The following is a 22500-nucleotide window of genomic DNA, read 5'->3' on the forward strand; positions in this document are numbered from 1 at the left end:
CCTGCGGCAGGAGGGCGAGGTTGGAGAGCCCCTGGCTGGAGTGGTGTGGAGTAGCAGCCATTACCATTGAAGGAGCCTTGTCACTTGAAATCCCCGTGTGTCAAGTCATTTTATACGACTCTCCTCTTCCTTCTCCATTCACCTCCTTCTGTGGATCAGGTGTATGATGGCCATTTCGAGAGTGTGTGTGTGTGTGTGTACAGAATTGAAAGTTTAACCACTTCAACTGCTCGGACATGAATGAGGGAATAGTAATGAGCAGGGGGTCAGGGGTGCGATGGCAAACAGGAGATTGGACCTGTGTGGCGGCGTGGCTCTGGAAGATGGATTGATCGCGGCACAGCGGCCACCTCCATTTGCATTTAGCCCATGTAATTGCCTGCATTAATAGCACGCGCGTTTACCATGTGTCGCCAGCCGTGAACTGATTATGGTAATCATCACGTGACATCTGAGAAAAGGGAGAAAAGAAAGAAATTAAAAAATCCTTTCAAGCTAAATGTTTGTGTTTATATCGTATTTTTAATGGACGCTACGGAACCTGAGACCAAAGCTTCTGCTCCACCGTGTGGGAGAGCATGGATCACCACTTCCTCCTCTTCCAATCGTCGTATTAATGGCTGTGGCAACGCAGGGTCATATTGATGTGAAACACACAATAATTACCTGTAGTGATCACTCCCCCCTGCACCTAATGTTAACTACTGGGGCTGCCCCACAGCTGCAGAACAGGGGGGGGTCAGAGTTGCATCTGTGGCATGACTATGTCTCAAACTGACCTCTTTACCTCTTGTTTGCATATATATTCCCTTCCTCTCTCTCTCTCTCTCTCTCTCTCTCTCTCTCTCTCTCTCTCCCTCTCTCTCTCTCTCTCTCTCTCTCCCCCTGCCTGCCTGCCTATCTCGTCCACGCCTGTTGATTCATGGGGGAGGACAAGAGATTGATTGCCTCAAGCCCCTCGATCCAGGCCTGTAATGACAACAAGATTAACTCGAGTCTTCTCCCATCCTTCCTGTTTCATCAAGCAGTCCAACGCCAAACAAAGTGCAGATCAGGGCGGGTTCAGAACGGGCCTTTTAGAGACATGTGTGTTCTTCCAGGAGTGGGGACCAAGGGGGATTGGCCCCTCTGTTGAGAGGCACGCGGTACCCCGTAGCGCTCTGTGCGGCGGTCCCATGTGTGTGGGTCGGGTTATCTCTGTTCATCTGAAAACCTCTTGCAGTCCTCCACGCTGTATTGCACAAACACACATTCCAGTATGTTTTCTATTACTGCAGAGCTTCTTCTGTGGTTTTCACTCCATTCATTACTTGAGTCAAAAACATATGGAGGAGATAGACTCCCTCGTCCCTTTCTCTGGGTTTGTCCCCCTCTCTCTCTCTCTTTCTCTCCCGCTATCCCTTGCTCTGCCCCCCTGCCCTTCCCTCTCCACCTCTTGTCTTGATGGCACTTTAGTTTTTGACGGTTGCTGAGTGTGGTCATCTCCACAGCAGCACAGGAGTCAATAAAAAGCCAATGAGAAAGTCACTCTAAATGACGTTCGTTCTTCAATAATGCTAAATGCAAATGCAAATTGATTAGTGAACTCAATACCCATCAAATAATTGTCTCAAATCAATGCACACACACACACACACACACACACACACACACACACACACACACACACACACACACACACACACACACACACACAGACAAGGTACACACATGCACACTCCCATCACGTCTTCCGCCTCCTCATGCACACCGAACGAGCCCCATCTTCCAACCCAGTCAAATGTTGACAGCACCTTCAAGGCCTCATGGATGCATGAGGAAACGCTGCTCCTGACAGCCACAGAGAGGAGGCTGGGTAGGGGGTTGGTGGGAGGGGCAGAGGCGGTTTGCTGCCTGAACGCAGGTATCTGCCACTGCCACCACTTTCTCTCTTTCTGTCTCTCCATGTGTCTCTCTCTCTCTCTCTCTCTCTCTCTCTCTCTCTCTCTCTCTCTCTCTCTCTCTCTCTCTCTCTCTCTCTCTCTCTCTCTCTCTCTCTCTCTCTCTCTCTCTCTCTCTCTCTCTCTCTATCTCAACCTCTCTTTGTCTGTATCTCTCTCTCTCTTTCCCTCCATTTCTTTTTCGATGTGTCCTCTGGGAAGATGGAGGTGTTTGAAGATGTGGATGACACCCGTGTGGTGACACCGCCTGCCAGCACGTCGTTCTGCCGCTCCCAGGCGTTTGAAGCAGAGAGAGTGAGACAAAAAAAGCTATCTCTCTAGACTCTACAAGCCACTAAGGTTGTGCCGGGAAACAGCCCATAATACAGGATTTAATTGGGTGACACATGGGCTCCGGCCATCCTAACTGGCCCCACTGAATGGCGATGGCTGCTAGCACGTATTCCCTAACGATATGGGATTCTAATGACGGGGTAAGGCCGTGATTGTAATGTGGCTGGGGCTTTGACGCACCGAATTGAGTTGTTTACCATTTTGAATTGGTTTCTGCCAGTGGAGCCGCAGAGTTGTGTTCATTTAGTTTGACTTGACCTCCGGTGGGGAGCGCATTAACCCTGCGTACACACGGCTGTGGTGGCTTTCTGCATCCCTAAACAGTCTGGCTTGCTCGCGCAGCTGCCTGCAGAACTATGTGTAGCCAGTAGGGGGCAACCCTATCGGTGTGTGTGTGTGTGTGTGTGTGTGTGTGTGTGTGTGTGTGTGTGTGTGTGTGTGTGTGTGTGTGTGTGTGTGTGTGTGTGTGTGTGTGTGTGAGTGATTGGAGGCTGATCTGAAACTGATAATAAACCCCCATGGACTAATAAGGTTTTGCAGCAAGCGCAGGGACTCAATGCTGTTCCATTACCTGGGGACATCATGTCTGGCTCGGTCTGCATTCAGACCGTTGACGTGAGGTGTGTGTAGGATCTACACTGCATTCGTGGGCATGTTTGCATTGTGTGTTTGCATTTAAATTCATATATGTTGGTGGATGAATGTGTGCACATGCGGAGGATGGTGATTGTGCTCATGTTGCTGTGTGTGTGTGTGTGTGTGTGTGTGCCCGTGTGTGCCTGAGTACCGGGGGATTCGGCTAAATGTCCCCACTAGTACTGAGGTCCTCATAATAGCTCCCCGACGGCCGGCCTTGTCGTGAGGGGCACTGCTCCAAATGTCAATGCCTCAGAATGACCTTTCAGGGACCTGGAAGGAATCAAAGAAAGAATTTGTACCGTCTACCTTAAATGGCAAACAACACTCCACCTTTGATCCGATAACTGATGGCTAAGGCCATGTCAGCGGTTGTTATTATCGCCGTGATTTATTATTCGATTACTTTTATCAATCCCCTTTATTTGCTCATTGTTAGTCAGGTTTTTCGTTTTTGTGGCGGTCGCAGTAACTGCGGTTATCTCATGCTAAGCATGCCGTGCCGTCGGTATCTGAGTGCATTAAAAGGCCCTCGTGTCTACGACCACAGTGTGTGGACCAGTCATTATCCATTATGGGAGCGCTGGCTGTAATGGGCGCTGTGGCCGGGATGCAGTTGTGGTAAACTCTTCACTTTATCTTGTCCTCCGCGCCGACCACACGACACATGTAAAGCCAATCAACGTCACGAATACATCACTGAAACGATACACGCAGAGCTGATCACAGCCAAACACACACACACACACGTCTCTCCCCGCTATCTCCCTGACCCAGGGCTTGTGTGTGTGTCCCAGCTCATTGAATTATTAGCTAATTGTTATCAGAGCGGGTATTGATCGGGTGTGGCGCGGCGGTCGGTGGCGGTTCTATGTGTGGAGGGGTCTCGCTAACCAGATTGCAGCGCGGGGCTGATATGAAGTGACTGAGGAGAGATAAACAGGCCCCCTGCATGGGAGGATGAAATAGAGATTTCCACATGCACGTGCGCTCCTCACACACACACTCACACACACACACATGAAGACTCATACATACACACGCACATGCACACACATAAAAGCACATGCATGCACACAGGCACACACATGCATACACATACAGAGACACACACATGCACCCCAACATGCACACACACACACACACACACACAAACACATGCGCTCCCATACAAACACATGCACTCCCACACGTACACACACACACACACACACATACATCCGTACTCACACATACACTGACGCACAAACAAACACACAAATCCACTCCCACACAAACACACACACACATCCACACACATGCACTCCCAGACAAACACACACACACACATACACACACTTGCACCCACACACACCGGTGCCGTCTCTCCGCTGCAGACTCCCGTGCCCTGGAGAGGCTCTGGGCTCTGGGATCCGTGTGCCGCTGGACCGTGTGCTGCCTCCTCTTCCTCGTCCTTGCCCCAGCTATGTAGGTCACGGGTGCCCTGCAACCATATCTCATGCACCCCAGATACAGAGTGCAGTCGATACCGCTGACGGAAGTCCAACTAGCCCTGGATTACAAGTTGCCTCATTAACTTTGTTCCTATGCCGAGACGGTTCACCTCACCGAGGAGGGAACATGTCCCCTGCCTCATGCAGGGACGGGCACATATAGGGGATACATTTGGGGTACGATTCAGTGTATGGTCCAGTGGAGCGCTGCAGTTTTCTCTGGGGTAGGGTGGATGGATTATGGTGCTGGTGTGTTGTGTGGTTCTGAGTCTGGACCCCAAAACGTCTGCAGTCGTGGTGTAGAAACGAGTGTAACAACGAGGTATCAGCTAACCCCTACCTGCTCCTTAATGACACAAATCCCCTGGAATCCCTGTGAGTCATTTGATAAAGGCTGCAGGTCGAGATGGTAGTAAACAGTAATGGCTCCCAGTGTGGACGAGAGACGAGAGACACAGCCATTGTGAGGAATAAAAAAAGGAGCAGTAGAAGGGAGAGACAGCGTGGAGGCGAGAGGAGGAGGCAGGGGTGAGGGTGAGGATGAGGAGGGAGAGGGGGGAGGTAGACATAGCGCACTGATCCTGCACACAGCAGCCAGCAGTGTGTTTCAGATTGTTTCCCATTTGCATGATAATATGAACACAGTGTACGGCTGTGTGTTCAACACTCGACACGTAAACACACACACACACACGCACACACACACACACACACACACACACACACACACACACACACACACACACACACACACACACACACACACACACACACAAGGCACACACAAAATGTAAAAACATACCCACACACACGCAAAACACACACACACAAAAAAAGTACACAAAACATTCCCACAAAAATCACTAACACAAAGATAAACACACGCACACACACACTATGCAAACACATACAGACCACTGATCAGCACACCAGCATGCTAACACATTTTCAGCTCCAATGCAAACAACACCAATACACATACAGGCTCACAGAGACAACAAAACAAACAAGCACACACACACACACACACACACACAGCACGGCTCCCTGAGGGGTTTCTACATATGGATCCAGAGGACCTGATTAGAAGGCTGGGGTGTCCAGGGGCTTGAGTCCCTGTCCTGTCAGGAGATGGCGCTCATTAAAGCAGACAGCGTTACATCATGTTTGCGTGCAGGTCGGTTTTCCGCTGTGCCTGCCCTGCCAGCCAGCGCATTACCGCAGAGGAACCAACGCGATTACCCGTGCTTTGATTCGATGAACATGAAATTGCAATCGGGGAACGGGCGGCCGTGTTTTTCCGGTGGATTCCATGGGCGTCGCGGAGCCCTCCCCTTTCATGGAGGACTGATGGCAGGAGTAACTGTGACGGCCGTCAAACGCTTTAGTCACGACAACGTGAGAAAACGAAACGCTAAACAACGTGAAGTCACATGCAGTTGTCCTGACGACTATCTCCTTCAACCTTATGGAGGGAGAGATCTGCTTGACAACAGCAAGCGCGTGTGCGTGTGTGTGTGTGCGTGTGTGTGTGTGCGTGTGTGCGTGTGCGTGTGTGTGTGCGTGTGCGTGCGTGCGTGCATGCGTGCGTGCGTGAGGGAGAACTACTTCTACAGACCTGAGCAGGAGAGCGAGAGAGTGAAGTAATCAGTTTATTATTACTGATGCTGTCTCTGCAATCCTCGGGCTGATGCTGTTCCATCCATTTCTGTTAAAGTGCACCTTTGAGCCCTCATTGAGTAGGTTGCGTGTTTATCTTTGTGTATATGTAAGTGAGTGTCTATATGTGTGCGTGTGTTTGTGAGTGTCTGTATTTGTGCTTGTGTCTGCGTCTGTCTGTGTGTGTGTGTGTGTGTGTGTGTGTGTGTGTGTGTGTGTGTGTGTGTGTGTGCGCGTCTGCATATGTGTATGTGTCTGTTTGTGTGTCTGTGTGTACTCTTGTGTGCCTGTATGTGTGTTCTTGAGTATGTGATACATGAGGGCAGAGTGTTTGGTACTTAGATCTACCTAATGTAGCAGTGATTTGCTGAGCAGGCACTAGCAAATGCTTCAATTTATTCCCGAGCATTTAGGTGTTTTGTGCAGCATTCAAACACGCTCCGACACACATACATACCGTGTATTGCTCCCCCGTAAAAAGGATGTGGGGGGGGGCATTTTACTAGGTAGCATTTTATTTTTATACATGCATAATACTAAACATCCATTCCAGGGCTGGGCATGTCTCCATCTCGACGTTATATAATATGCACGCAAACGCTCTCAGAAGAATGAAAGGAGGAGAGAGAGAGGTCGGGAGAAAGACACGGGCCCACCCAGAGGCTGTAAAGGTCGTCTCTGCATCCAGTTTAATTCTTTTCCCTCTCCCGCGACGGCTCAGATCTATAAAGTGATCAATAAATCTTTTTTTAATGCCCCAGCATATCGGCTGCCTGGGATTCAACACCCCTGCCTCCTCTCCTCCTCTCCTCCTCTCCTTCTTCTCCTCCTCTTCTACTCCTCTTCTCCTTTCCTCATCCTTCTCCTCCTCTCCTCTTCCTCTGCTTCTTCCTTCCCTCCTTGTCCCCGTGCCACTGCTCAGCCACCATTCAGAACGGCATAGCCTACCCTGACCCTCCATTCCCTCACACCAGCACACCATGACCCTCCATTCCCTCACACCAACATACCCTGACCCTCCATTCCCTCACACCAACATACCCTGACCCTCCATACCCTCACACCAACATACCCTGACCCTCCATACCCTCACACCAACATACCCTGACCCTCCATACCCTCACACCAACATACCCTGACCCTCCATACCACCCACACCAGCACACCATGACCCTCCATTCCCTCACACCAACATACCCTGACCCTCCATTCCCTCACACCAGCACACCATGACCCTCCATTCCCTCACACCAGCACACCCTGACCCTCCATACCCTCACACCAACATACCCTGACCCTCCATACCCTCACACCAACATACCCTGACCCTCCATACCCTCACACCAACATACCCTGACCCTCCATACCCTCACACCAGCACACCATGACCCTCCATTCCCTCACACCAGCACACCCTGACCCTCCATACCCTCACACCAGCACACCATGACCCTCCATTCAACCCACACCACCATACCCCGAGACACGATTCCTTCCACAGGTCAGACAAACCTCATAGTCCTCCCTGCAACCTATCACCGCGTTGCCAAAGACTGTTTAGTGGCTTTAAGTGTAGTGGCTTTTAACACCTAATCATAATGCCACACACAAACCTGTCTAAAGCATCCGCCACATGTAGTAAAACACACATGAATGTGTTTTAGTGACATCAAAAGTGGGAGTGTCCACCTCGATGTATAATGGATAGATAAGCAACATTGGCTACAGTTCACTGGGTAGGCTGGTCGACTGATCCGTATTGCATCTAGGTAGGACACGCCCACTTTTGATGGCACTAAAACACAGGAAAAGGCAGATTTTCAGACAGCTTGTAATGGCTAATCACACTCACACCTGGTGCCATGATATCAACCCTTCAAAGCTGGGTCACAGCACTGACCCCCCCCTCCCCACACACACACACACACACACACACACACACACACACACACACACACACACACACACACACGTGCACACACACACACACGTCTTCTGTGGTTATCCCTTTGTCTTCCGTCCATCCGTCCTTCTGTCCATCCATCCTTCCATCCGTCCGTCCGTCCGTTCGTCCTTCCATCCGTCCGTCCATCCTTCCGTCCGTCCGTCCATCCTTCCGTCCGTCCATCCGTCCATCCATCCCCACCCTCCGTCGTCACGCCGACCGGCCCGCGCTGTGCGGCGCGAGGTGCGGCTACACACGCAGCTCATCAACCCCCGGCAGATAAAAGCTGCTCATCTCCAGCCGAGAGCTTAATTAAAACGGGGGGCCTCGCCGCAGACTGACACCTTTTACACGCTGCAAACGGCTGCCTGCCCGCCGTTACTGCCAATCCAATTATTCCCCCCCCACCCCCCCCATCCCATCCCAACCCATAAAGCAAGCCGAGGAGCAGCCCCTTCAAATAGGCTGGTGTTGAGGGAGGGGGGAGGGTTGGGGGCGGGGGGGGGGAAGCTATTAAAGATTATACAAAGATTTGGTGGAGACTCGACTTCCCAGAACAAGGACTGGGGAGATGGGGAGATGGGGGTGGGAGGGGGGCTGCTTCAATGCAAGACGGCCAAATAAGCTGGTGAGAGTGTACAAATTTGAATTTATTTATTAGTGTCTTCCATTTTTTGTAGCTCACAGGGTATGTGTGAGTGTGTGCTTGTGTGTGTGTGTGTGTGTGTGTGTGTGTGTGTGAGCAATGTGCTTTTTTGTTGACTTGTGGGGAGCTTGTCTTTGTGTGCATAAATACACCTGTGTGTGTGTGTCCTTGTGTGTGTGTGTGTATGCGTGTGTGTGCGCGCGCACGTGTGTGTCGGTCTCTCAGGGATGGCAATATGCTCTCAGGCTGGCCACAGTTCAGCTGCAGCATCCTGGGGATTATCTTCCCCAGCGGAAGGTCACATCCTCAATGTCATTAGGGCCGGGCGCGAACACACACACGCCACCACCGCACGAAACACGAGAGCTGCTAGCTCTGTAGCTAGGCTAGGAATAGTGCAGTCAGAGACAGTTGGGCCGCGCTTTAATACCGAATGTTATATGTTAACATATTTAAAACAGTGATACAAAAGAAATGTGTTCAGAATGGGAAGTGCACTGAACATATAACGTATTCAGTTAAATAACCTCATGTTTACACCAAGAGGAAACTAAAGTCGTTTTACTAGAGCATTTTCCACAATGCTTTTTAACTGATTAGCTTTCAGTCCACAGAACTATGGGGTCGAGTGCCGCATCAGTAACCAGTACTTTGTTGGGAGTCCTGGAGGATCCCAGACTTTACGAGGGCCCGGCCTATTTAAGCCCACTTCCAAAGCAGAGGCCGCTGCTAATTCAAAGTGGCAAGCGTGCCTAAGCCTTCCCCAGCCAGGAGGCTCACAGTGACCGCTGCGCTCTAAATTTACATCCTGGCCCGGCAGGAAAGATTTAAAACCCACGGGCAGCAGCAGCAGAAGCAGTGTAGTGTGGCCAACTTGTTTCTCCAGAGCTATTCCTGATAAGAATCAATACTCCCAGCGGTAGACAGGCAGGGCAAGAGCCATTCTCTCAGCTGTGTCCTAACTGAAACCATGCGATACACTTCTCAACATGCCCACTCAGCCGTTCAGCTCTGGCCTTGGCAGCCATGCAGCCCATAATAATATAACTCACACACCGCCGCTCCAATGTCCCTTATCCCAGCCTGGATAGGATGGAGATGGTATCACAGAGAACAGTGTCTCAGGGGGGGGAAGACACTGCCTTCATGCTGTGCCTTCTCCTCTCCTCCTCTTCCTCCTGCTCCTCTTCCTCTCCTATACTGTCCTCTCCTTCCCTTCCCTTTTCTTTACTGTCCTCACTCCTCCCCCCCCTGTTGTCTCCTCTCCTGTACTGTCCTCTCCTTCCCTTTTCTTTACTGTCCTCACTCCTCTCCCCCCCTGTTGTCTCCTCTCCTGTACTGTCCTCTCCTTCCCTTTTCTTTACTGTCCTCCCTTTTCTCCTGTTATCCTTTATCCCCTCTACTTTACCCCTCCCGTTTTCTTGTCTCTCCTCTCCTCCCCCTTTTCCTCTCTTCTTTCCCCTCCTCTCTCCTCTCCTTTCTTCTTCTCCTCTCCATTCCCCTTTCCTCTCCTTCCCTCTCTTCCTTTCCCTTCCACTCTTCTCCTCTCCCCTCCCCTCTCCTCTCCCCTCTTCTCCCTTCCTCCTCCTCCCCCCCCCCCCCCCCCCCCCCCCTGCCTCTCCTCTCCACTGTCTATTTGTTACCCATCGGGCTGAGCGGATTCACCTGCTCAAATTGGACGCCTGGCTGCCTCTGTCTGGCTGGTGCAATTGGCGGGAAATCAATCCCACTCCAGTGGACATCACCCACCCACCAGCGCACCTTCCCTCCCCTCTCCCCTCTCCCCTCTCCCCTCTCCCCTCTCCCCTCTCCCCTCGCCCCTCTCCACTCCTGCCTGGCTGTATGTGGAGGCTTGACTCAGGGCCGTGGTCCACCGGCAGTGGGCCGCTGTGTCTTATCGGGGCAGCCGCAGAGACCCGGAGACCCATTGTTCGGCAGTATCAGCGCCGCTGCAGTCTCAGCGGCAGCACGCCCCGCCCTATGCCGCACTTCTGCCAAGTCACATGTACAGTACGCGCATGCTCACACACGGACCGTCCCGTAAACACCTGCAGTCACACCCGCACACAGTCACACACACACATAGAGCCGCACCCGCATAGCCACTCTTCGTTAACAGGCACACACACAAACACAGACATGTCCATAGTCTCCCACACGCATGTGTACACACACACACACACGCACACACGTCCACACATACAGTCACACACACTCTTCGTCAACACACACACACACACACACACACACACACACACACACACACACACACACACACAGACATGCATCCATACTCTCACACATGCATGAACACACACACACACACAAATTACACATAAGAGTGAGAACTAGAGTGAGCCTAGGACCCATTTGAAGCGGGAATGCGTGCGTACTTGTGGCGGTGGCTAATTGCTGCGCGGCGCGTAACAGGAGAGGATGAAGCCGGGAGTGCGCCGCGTCATTATTTATTATGCTAATGTCTTCGTTTTGAGACACAATTAAGTGATTAGAAAGCTGTCGTTCGCCCTGCTCCCTCTCTCACCCCCCTCCCCCCGCCTCGCCCTTCCTTGTCTTTCCTTTGCTTTGCACCGTATTACAGTAATGAAGCCATTACTTCTCCGAGTGAATTTTAATGAGTTTTTAACTAACATTTTAATGAGCTGTACATTAACATAAAGCATGGATTAGGCTAAATGAATCTTTGTGCGCCTACTTGTGTGTGTTTGTGCGTGTGTGTGTGTGTGTGTGTGTGTGTTTGCATGTGCGTGTGTGTCTATTACGCATGCACGTGTTTGGGTGGGTGCGGAAGCATGTGTGTAATGATGAGTGGTTCATTAAGAGTTAATTATATTGTTTTACGGTGGCGACACCAACACGTTTCTCTTCCTGGTTCTTGGCCGGCATGAATCCCCTGCCATCCACTTCCTGTCATTACCTTGTGACCGGAAGGGGGGGGGGGGGGGGGGGGACTCGTTAGGACCAATTAAGGTTTCGCTGTGTGAAATATGAAGGGGTCTCGTGGTTTCAATCAGCGTATTTCTTTAAGAGGTAGATTTAAGAGGTAGATTTAAGAGGTAGATTTCTTTAAGAGGTAGAAGAATCGAGGTCATAACCACCAACCCCACACCACCACCACCACCCCCAGCCACCACCACCAACACCACCGCCTGTGTGATGGAATGTGGAGCATATGGCCCCAGTAGCTCTGCTCCGCCTAAGCCCCGCCCACCCCTGCTGCCCTGGCTAAGCCCCGCCCACCCCTGCTTCCCCTTAATCAACACCCTGCTGTTCTTCATCACCTCGAAAAGTTTGACCTTCAGCACACACAGCCCTCGCTCGGTACATACACCCCCTGCTCCCCTGCGCTCTCTCCAACCCCGCCCCCCCACCCCCCCTACCCCCCCTACCCCAACTCCATTCTGCTCTGCAGCCATTACCGGAGCAACGCTCGCACACATGCGCACACACACACACACATAACCCACAAACATGCACACACGCAGATAATGTCTCCTTTATTTGAACTGGAGCGGATCCATTAAAGATGCACATATCATGATCTCACCAGCTGTGTCTTCTCCCCCCCCCCCCCATTCTCACCGGCACTATCGCCTAGCTCAGCACCGCCGCCCGGGCCTCGTCTCCCCTTCCCTACCCCCACCTCACCCTCCCACCACTCTATACCCCACTTCCAGGTGTCTTATCGGCGGAGGTGACAGCGTCATTTGCAATCCCATGGCTCTGGATGTAGGGGGGAGATAGAGGGGGGGGAGGGAGGGGTGGAGGAGATGCTATCGTCACGGCTAGCGTGGCCACGCTGTGCTGGTTTGCCGCGCATGATAGGACGTGCGTGTGTGCGACTTCCTTTGCAGGAGCCGCCGGCCGGGCGAGCATCAGCATGTTGTAGAGAGAGAGAGAGAGAGGGAGAGGGAGAGGGAGAGAGAGAGAGAGAGAGAGAGAGAGTGGGAGAGAGAGTGGGAGAGAGAGAGAGAGAGAGAGAGAGAGAGAGAGAGAGAGAGAGAGAGAGAGAGAGAGAGAGAGAGAGAGAGAGAGGGAGAGAGAGTGGGAGAGAGAGAGAGAGAGAGAGAGAGAGAGAGAGAGAGAGATAGAGAGAGAGAGAGAGTGGGAGAGAGAGAGAGAGAGAGAGTGGGAGAGAGCACTGATAAGGGGGCCTTGGGAGAGAGTGGGAGTTGCCTTGTGTTGGGACGGCACTTGATATCATGTGGGAAGTAGAGGTCATCAACCCGCAGGAGAGAGAGAGGTAGATCAAGATAGGCCGAGAGAGAAGAGAGAGAGAGATAGAAGAGAGAGAGGGAGTCTCCTATGACAGCAGGGGGGATGGAGAGAGAGAGACAGAGTCAGATAGGAAGGAGGGAGGGAGGGAAAGAGGATGTGGGGAGGATATGGATGAGTTGTGCTAATGGTGCCGGCCTCTCCCTGGTCCTCAGTGGGCCCTGGGCACTGCCAGGCTGCCATATTGATGCAGCTGTTCCCTCCGTCTGACCTTCGACCCTGGTTAGGGGGGGGTGGGGAGGGAGGAGGTTATGGGGGGAACAGCGTGAACCTGTTGGCTGTCTGCATGGTCAGGTTGAAGGGCTAATTTCTGCATCTGGTTGGCAGACAGAGGTTATCCCGCTGTAGTGCCGGGGAGAGGTTTATATCATTATTAATAATAATATTATCATAATATTGTGGATGTCTGCCGTCACAACGAGGGAATCAGCTCCAACCAGTCAATTGGACACTCAGTAATGCGATGGTGCGGGTATATTTTCGGGGCTTAGTGCCTGCCTGACTGGCCTTGTGAGCTCAACCCTGATTTTTATTTACCTCAGAGTTTCACAGTGAATATCACTCTGGCCTTGGCCGGCAAGCAAAGGATTTCCAACTATGACTCCATCCTTTTGGTGTTAAGAAAAAAGCCCGCCAATCAGGGGTATGCTCATGTTCTCTTCACTCTGGCTGAATCCGGTTGGAAGTAAAGCAAAAAACGGGAAAAGTATCACTTTTTAACATCGTTATTCAGTCAGTGTCGGTCTTGGATGCCATACTTTCCTCGGAAGAAGCCATGCTTCCTTAAAGCCTTTTTCGTCGTGAACTGAAACTCCGCCAATCTACAGATGGAATCAGAAAATGAACTTGCGAGTTCTCAAGAGTCTTCCGCCTGACAGCCCAGAAGGTCATGGGTTTGGGGCCTGGGTCTGGTGGCACTTCCCCCCCCGGAGACCAGCTCCCATCCGTTGTTTGCTAGCATTTGATATCCAGCGAGCCTAAACCGGGCTAAATAAGGGCTCCATAAATACACGGAGGGGGGGATGGCTGGCTAATGCTCCTTCTGCCTGCAGCTACGGCAGTAATACAAGCCACCAATGGGAACAGCGCGGAGGTACTCGAGTCTTTCTTTTCTCATCCGCTGAAGGCGGGATTGGAAATGGTTACAATGTAATAATATCACGCTGTCAAATGAAGCAGGGAAAGCACTTGAAAGAATCGCGAGCTCTTGGAAATCCGTGACTCTCCTGTAGAGAGAGTGGCTGTGTGTGTGTGTGTGTGTGTTTTTGTGCATGGTTTATTTTTTAATCAGAATGTGGATGGGAGGCAGTGGGGTCGCGTGGTGGGGTATGGCCAGGGGCTTTTAGCTGCTGTAATCTCTCTGGGACTGTCTGAGCTCGGGACCGCCACCATATATATATATATATATATATATATATATGTAGGCTCAGGAAGGGGTCGTTTCACTGCAATAAAAATGCGAGGCATAATGTAATAGCTACCAAACAAAGATGCGCACACACACACACACACACGCAAATACACATTTCCATCCATAAAGTTCCACATTTCCGGAATTACAAAAAGATACCCTGCAGCTTTGTATATCGCAAGAGCATTTAGTTCGGATATTTTCTGTTTGTGTGTGTGTGTGTGTGAGTGTGTGTGTGTGTTCGTGAATGCATGTGTGTGTCTGCAAGAACACTGCGAGTGTGTGTGCCACTGTGCCAGTAGTGTACAGAGTTATTGCTGTGTATGTGTGTTTTTCAAAATCCCACCCTGAAAAACAACCTGTTGTTTCAGCAGCCGGTAGTGAAGGCGGTGTGAGAGGCACCACCCCTCAAAGCAAAAAACGCACGCACTTATCTCGGCACGCAGCGAGCCGCACGCCTCGGCCATCGAGGACCCCACTAATCTCGGCGACAGGCCGTGGCAGCCCCCCCTTACGGTGAATAATATCCTGGCCGGGCCGGGGAAAGGGCAACACCTCCAAGCTCCCATCCGAATATCTCTGCTCACCCCTGGTCCCGTCGCACAACGCTACGCAGGCCAGACTTCGGGGAGTGTGCGTCCACTGGGGGGTTGACTGTGCTGACAAGTGCCCTGGGGAGGTGGGTTCCGTATGTCTGCGTGTGTCTCAGGTGAGACCCTCGCACCAGGGACAAGGCAGACCCCTGCTACGCATAGCTGCTGGCGGTAGCCTCTCCGGAGACGCGGTCCAAATTTGGTTTGCAAAGCAGGGTGCTCTCCGTCTCCCGTGTGTCCCCCCCCCCAGGACTGGCTCCAGCTGCCGGGGGCCCGTGGAGGCTCCAGCTGTTGGGGCCCCTGGCAGCTCCAAAAGGGCCGCTGCCCGACTCCATCGCTCTCTCCTTAAGGTTGGCCGGGGGGTTTTACTGGATGCTAAACCAGCCAGCGCCGCCAATTAACCGTGCTCCGTAACTTCTGTTCCGGCTGCTTCTAAATGAACTCGCTTCTCCGGTGGAACTCGGACCAAATTTATTGACCAACTGTATTCATTACTCCGCATCACCAGTGCATATATTAACGCTAGCCCGGGCAGATTCCCTCAGTTAGCCCCTGGCTGACAGACGGGCAGATGCAGAAGCTCGCCACCAAGGGGGTGAAAGTGCTAAGTAAGTAAGGAAATAAATAAATAAAGCGTTCGGAAATAAATTATTCAAAAAGGGAATATGAATAAGCGTCAAGCCAGCGAAGGAGAGTTTTGCCCGGCGGAGCTCCGCAGGATGCGAGCAGACGCCTTCTGCGGAGGAATATGAGAGCCGTGAGGGTTTCAAGGGGATAGAAATGCAATTACCTCAAGTATGTCTACCAACAAGGCCTCGTATGCCCGCAGGGACCGGGAGTCGGAGCCAAAGATCCCTCTCTCGCAGCCGATAGGCCGACAAACTTTATCGACGAGTTTGTCGACCTATCGTCTGCGAGAGAGCTATAGCAGCAGGGATACAATGCTTTAAACCGCGTTGTGCTTTTTAACAGACAAAATAATCTAACTCTGTAAGGATTAGTTGAGATAATACAAATTCTCTGCCTTTTCGTGATGTGGATTTTGGATGTGGAATCTTTCTGAACTACTGCATCTGTCCGTTCAAATCAGTGGCTGGGACTAGCACAGTCAGTAGTCATCTCCTTCCTGAATTATCCCTGGGTTTATTCATGTTTTACAATATCAATCAGATACCCACACACCCGGAAATGAATTGAATATATTACATATCTTTATTGTATACAATATACTACAGCATAATCTTTATCGGATATGTACTATAACATAGTGCTTGTGCGTGCGTGATTTTGACCTAGTGTGCGACAACATCATAACACAATTACACCAAGAGGTTCCAGGACCGAAATGGCCCCACTAATGAGCGTTCCTCTTGTTTCATTTCCCATTTGAAAGGAAGTTGTTTCAGACAATGGCCACAATCACTGATGATTTGAAAGGAGCAATTAAAGCCAGCGCTGCCGTGAAAACAACACTCTGCATAACATCCAAGCTGGCCCAGGGTTTGTGACGACAGCCGATTGTCGTTTTTGATGCAAATAAATAGCTTAGCGATGACTGCTGCTATGGTACTAGCTAAGAGGTTGCCAACGTCAGAGCTGACTAATTACCTTAGCTCGTTTGATTAGGGGGCAAACCCATCACGAGAGGGAGAGCGAGGGAGATGGAGAGAGAGATAATCAGCTCTTGTTTTGTTTCTCTCCTTTTCCCTCCCACATTTGCTCTCTCCATCCAACCTTTTGATCCCTCCCTCGCTCCCCTTCCATCCCACTCTTCTCTCTTCTTCCCTCTCATATCCCCCCTTTCCCTCTCTCCATCCCTTTCTCTCCCTTTATTTTTCTATACCTCTCTTACACTGTATCTTTCTCTAGCTCACTCTCTCCCACTTTAGCTTTCATTTTCTCTCTCTCTCTCTCTCTCTCTCTCTCTCGCTCTCTCACCCCCCACCCCCCTCCCATCTCTCTGTCTCCTCTCTCCCCCCTGCCCTTGCAAAGCTTTCATTTGGATGCGTGTCACACAGAGGTCCTCCTTGTATGTACTCCATGGCATCCCAAGATAATTGGGTTGAAAGCTTGTGCTCTCCTTCAGCACCATGCGCCCCAACCCACCTCTCCCCCACCCAACCCTTTCCCCTTTTCCCTTTTCCCTTTTCCCTTTTCCCTTTGCTGGAAATAAATAAATAAGTAGCAAGACAATAGCTGTGAAGCTTCATGGAGCAAGGAAGGGAGGGAAGGAGGGAGGGAGGGAGGATCGGAGGGACGGATAGACAAGAAGGAGAGAGAGAGAGAGGAAATGTGTCAAGAGAGAAGGAGAGAGAGGCTGTGTCAGAGAGCGATAGGGGGTGAGAGGGGAGACAGAGGGAAAACAAGAGAGAGGGAGGGAGAGATGAGAGAGAGACTGTGTGGTGGAGGGAGAGAAAGAGATCAGAGGGAGAGTGTGAGGCAGAGAGATGAGAGAGCGTCCAGGGAGAGAGGGAGGGTGGCTCTCTGCCTTAGAAAGAGGGAGAGACAGAGAGGGAGATGCATCTGAGCGCTGTACCAGGAATAAAGGGAGAGAGACTCCGCCCGAGAAAGAGGGAGAGAAAGAGAGAGAGATGCGTCTGAGAGAGGAGAGAGCGAGAGAGAAAGGGACAGGAGAGCCAGGGAGAGAGGGAGAAGAACGAGACTGCGTCATGTAGAGAGAGAGGGGGAGAGAGAGAGAGGGATGAGAGGGAGCGAGAGATGAGAGCAGCCCTGAGCGCGGGGACCTGTTATCCCCTCTATAATCCAGAGACCCTCTCCATCTCTCCCCAGCACTGGGGTCCAATTTCCATACCGACCTGTAGTGGTGCCCTTAATATATCCCTCCTCAAACACAACGCCCCCCCCCCCCCCCAACACACACACTCAGGCTTTTATCCAATCAGGGGACCTGCACACACTCCATGCCCTCTGCATGGATAGACACACTGTTGAAGCGGACAATACTTAAGTGTTTTTTATTTTACCCCCCGGATTTGTTCTCCTGTTGTACTTGAGCTCTGTGTGAACCGGTGATCTGTGGCGGGTTCCCCTCCCTGTCGCTATGTTAACCCCTTATTGAGAGGTGAGGCGCATTTGAGTTGAGTTGATGTACCGCACACGACCTGGTGTGCGGTACATGTTTTCCCACAATGCACCAGGCAGGCAGTGTTTGGTGGCACCATTTGTTATTTGTGTACAGTGTGTGTCTGTTTGCGCCCTAGTGTGTATTTGTTCCTGACTGTTTACGTGCGCGTGTGTGTGTGCACATGTGGGTATACATGCACAGTGGCAGTAGCCCACTTTGATAATGAGCTGGTGGTGTGACTGTGGCTGCTGCACTGGGCAGGGTGTGTGTGTGTGTGTGTGTGTGTGTGTGTGTGTGTGTGTGTGTGTGTGTGTGTGTGTGTGTGTGTGTGTGTGTGTGCTTGTGTGTGTGTGTGTGCTTGTGTGTGTGTGTGTGTGTGTGTGTGTGTGTGTGTGTGTGTGTGTGTGTGTGTGTGGTAGGGGGGGGGGGGCTCTGTGACAAAGACCCTACCTAGGGAGGGGGGGCTGGTTAGATACAAGCCAGCAGTTGTTTGGAAGACCACCCACTGGCTTCTGCCCGTGTGTGTGTGTGTGTGTGTGTGTGTCTCGCCCTCACATGTGAGTGACACGTGGCTTGGGGGCATTCTGTCTGTTTGTTCTGCTCCCCTCCGTAGGGACCCCCATTAACTCCAATTAGTTCCCCCCCCCCCCCGCCTCATGCAGCACGCAGCCTGGATGACGAACACACATCAGCCCTGCTCATTTACATACACCATCACACACAGTAGCGTTTTATTCAAGTGCAGCCTCCAAACACTGAGAGGTCCATGCGTTGGGTTGTCCAACATCTGGCAAAATGGCCGCCTATTCCCCCCCCCCCCCCCCCTGGTTCTAAGTATAAGGCCGCGGCTGGTGCTAATGTTAGGTCTGCGCTGTGCATTGAATGTCTGCGTCCTGCTTCCCTCTGCCAGTGCTGCGGGACGACTTCAGGCAGAACCCCACTGATGTGGTGGTGGCGGCGGGGGAGCCCGCCATCCTGGAGTGCGTGCCCCCCAGGGGCCACCCCGAGCCCACCACCTTCTGGAAGAAGGACAAAGTGCGCATCGACGACCGCGACGAGAGGATCACGGTGAGGGCCGGCCACCCGGCTTGCTTTTGTTTTGTAAACCCAAAATAAAATTGAGCAGTAGCCAAAGAATATTGGCTTGAAGTTGATTAAAAATAGCCTATAAGGGAGAGGGATTTATTTTTAAATGTTACATTTTTGATCATTATAAATGCATGCTTTTTTATCAATACATTTATTAGAATCTTTAACGTTACCTTCAGCCAAGGATATTTTACTCACTCAATCACCGGGAGGAGGATGTTTTTTCCTACTCTCCCCCCCCCCCCCCCCCCGGTTCTAGAAGATGCCTACCATGCAGACCAGCCGGCGTCTGAATGTGAAAGAGGTTGAGTTGAAGAGCAAGCGTCATGCTTTCCGTTGTTCATGCTTCCTCCGCAGATCCGGGGAGGGAAGCTGATGATCTCCAACACGAGGAAGAGCGACGCGGGGATGTACATCTGCGTGGGGAGCAACATGGTGGGAGAGAGAGACAGCGAGACGGCACAAGTCACCGTGTTCGGTGAGAACTAAAATAATCCGTCCCTAGTAACCGCCCCCATTCTGTCAGTTGACCCTACAGACAAGGACGAAAAAAAAAGACTATATTCTCCGCATTGGCTCCACTTCTCCGTGGCCCACAAGGGTGTATAATTTTACCATCGGTTACCTCTAAGGTGTAGGATTTCAACCAGCAACCGCTTGCCGAGAGCCACGCCACATTAAACTAGACATCCCCCTGGCCAAGGCGTTCACGGTTGAATTCTAACTCTCTAAATTACATGATGGAGTAATGTAATGTTTCTTTTTCCTCTTCTCCCTTCTTATATTCTTCTTCTTCTACTTCTTCTCCTTCTTCTTCTCCTCCTTCTTCTTCATCATCTTCTTCTGCTTCTTCTTCTCCTTCTACTCCTTCATCTTCTTCTTCATCTTCTTCATCTTCTTCTTCTTCTTCTTCTTCTTCTTCTTCTTCTTCTTCTTCTTCTTCCTCTTCTTCTTCTTCTCCTACTCCTTCTCCTTCTCCCTCTACTCCTTCTCCTTCTCCTCGGTTCAGAGCGGCCCACGTTCCTGCGTCGCCCCATCAACCAGGTCATCCTGGAGGATGAGACGGTGGACTTCCGGTGCCAGGTGCAGGGCGACCCCCAGCCCAACGTCCGCTGGCGCAAGGACGACGTGGACGTGCCCCGCGGGAGGTAGGCAGCTAACGCTAACCGCTAACGTGGTGGCGGGATTCCCTCTTTGTTGTCCTGATGTCTCTTGCGTCTTGTCTACATCGTGTCACCGGTCGTACTTTGCACTTTTACTCAATCATGTCACTGTTTTTGACTTCATTATGCAGTGCTTTGCTTCTTGAGGAATAGCGCTCTATATTGTATAGATGTTGTATTCTATCCTTCCTGGAGTATAACTACCTACGGGAGCAATGACAAAACAGGCGCAGACATGTTGATTGATTGGTAGGGACGTAGGGAATAGCATCGGAAAACAATACATTATCTAGCTCTGAGGGCATCTATAGGAGGGAAGGAATGATATCTATATATATACAGAGGCAGGATGGTCTAGAGGTGTGGTGTTTGACTTGATGTGTTCCATCCCCAATCGACACAGTCTTCCTGTAGGCATGCCTGACCCAGATGGGCTAACCCCTACCTGCCTATGAAAGACATGTCTAAAATAAATCCTTGTAGGTCACTCTGCATGGGAGTGTTCTGCTAAATGACTAAATAGTAGTAGTAAGTGATCAGTCTTTCTCTATTTCCTTATTTTTTGTAGAGGACTTTCTGTACCAAGAGATTTTCTCTCAGTAAAGATGTGTCTGCTAGACAGTGAGGACTGCTTAAACTCTCCCTCTACTGCTGCGCCTCTTAATGTTTTAAAATGGAGATTTATGGGGGACAAAATGAGGCTTTCGAGGGTTGCTCTGTTTGAGAAGTCTACTCAGTCAGCGCTGTCACGGTACGCTCTCAGACAATATCCTTACCCTCTTGTCCTCGCCAAACCACCTCCATTATTCACCAGTTAATAATGTGTGTGTAGGAGGTGTGTGCGTGTGTGTGTGTGTGTGTGTGTGTGTGTGTGTGTGTGTGTGTGTGTGTGTGTGTGTGTATGGTCCTCCTGAGGCCACAAAAAGTAGAATGTGTCGGGGCTGTAGGCCATCCTCTGCATCATAGTTCACAGCATACCATGTACGCACGAACACACACACACACACACACACACACACACACACACACACACACACACACACACACACACACACACACACACACACACACACACACACACACACACACACACACACAAACACAAACACACACATGCACAAACGTCAGACCAGGGATAACTAATTACGCCAGCTTCCACCTGGCCTGACTGCCAGGGGGCCTCCGACGGCCCTATTAGACTGTTGACAGCCCCCACACCCAAACACGCACACACACACACACACACACTACACACTATCTACACTCTAACCATTGAGAACCAAGCGGACCACTCACACATACACACTCACACACCCACCCACACACACGCGCAAACATACATACACAAACACACGCGCACACACACAAATTGATATGCTCAAGGATGTACACAAACACACACCACTCACACACATACACACACCAGTGATGCACAAACACAGAGAAACACACGCACGCACACATAGATAAACACATGCACAGACTTGAGAGTGTTACACACACAGAACACAGTATGTGAGGAAATTAATAAGTAGGGGATGTGCAAAATAATAAAAAACAAAGTGAGCTGAGGCGGGGCGGTTAGTTTACAGTGGAGCTGGCAGTGGGAGCTGACAGACAGACGGACAGACAGACAGACAGACAGACAGGGGAGCAGGCCGGGGTAGGAACACTGGAGTGAAGGGAGAGAACACAGGGAATAGCAGTCGACAGATACAGACATACAGGATGCTGCAAGCAATCAGAGATGAGGGGAACAGACTGGATGGCTGAGGTGAGCGTAGGAACAAGGCGCAACGCGCACAGGAGAGCTCCAGCCTTTCACAGCAGAGGATCATGGGAGATAATCCTTCCCGCCTGCAGACATTTAGCCTGTTTGTTCTTATTTACCCTCACTGATATCACACACCGCTAGACACAGTTACTGCTAGACAACAGTACTCCTAGCTCAAAGTGCTGTCTGTCTCTTTGGTATTAATGTGAAGGCCATCTCTTGGGCATCCCGTTTGACATGAAGTTCACCAGAGGTTGCTGCTGGTGAATAAAATGAAACGATAAAAAAATCATTCTTTATTAACAAGTAGAACAGATAGACAGAAAGATAGGAATTGGAACCCTCCCGGAGAAGAGCTGCAGTCATCACAGCGACTCACATTAAAAAACACTCTAGTAATAATCAAGTAAGATGCATTTAAATTTAGAAAAATGCATTCA

The 22500-nt window shown here is 51.0% G+C and overlaps 1 protein-coding gene across 1 annotated transcript in view; it reads left to right on the top strand.

The window, feature by feature from the left end:
* Nucleotides 1-22500, top strand: part of robo2 (roundabout, axon guidance receptor, homolog 2 (Drosophila)) — a 255867-nt gene that overhangs the window by 160449 nt on the left and 72918 nt on the right. The window contains 3 exon segments of the mRNA XM_060075994.1: nt 18945-19102; nt 19481-19601; nt 20133-20271. Coding sequence (XP_059931977.1) covers nt 18945-19102; nt 19481-19601; nt 20133-20271 — 418 coding nt within the window.

This window comes from Gadus macrocephalus, chromosome 16 (genome assembly GCF_031168955.1).
Source record: "Gadus macrocephalus chromosome 16, ASM3116895v1".
In the NCBI taxonomy this organism is placed as follows: domain Eukaryota; kingdom Metazoa; phylum Chordata; class Actinopteri; order Gadiformes; family Gadidae; genus Gadus; species Gadus macrocephalus.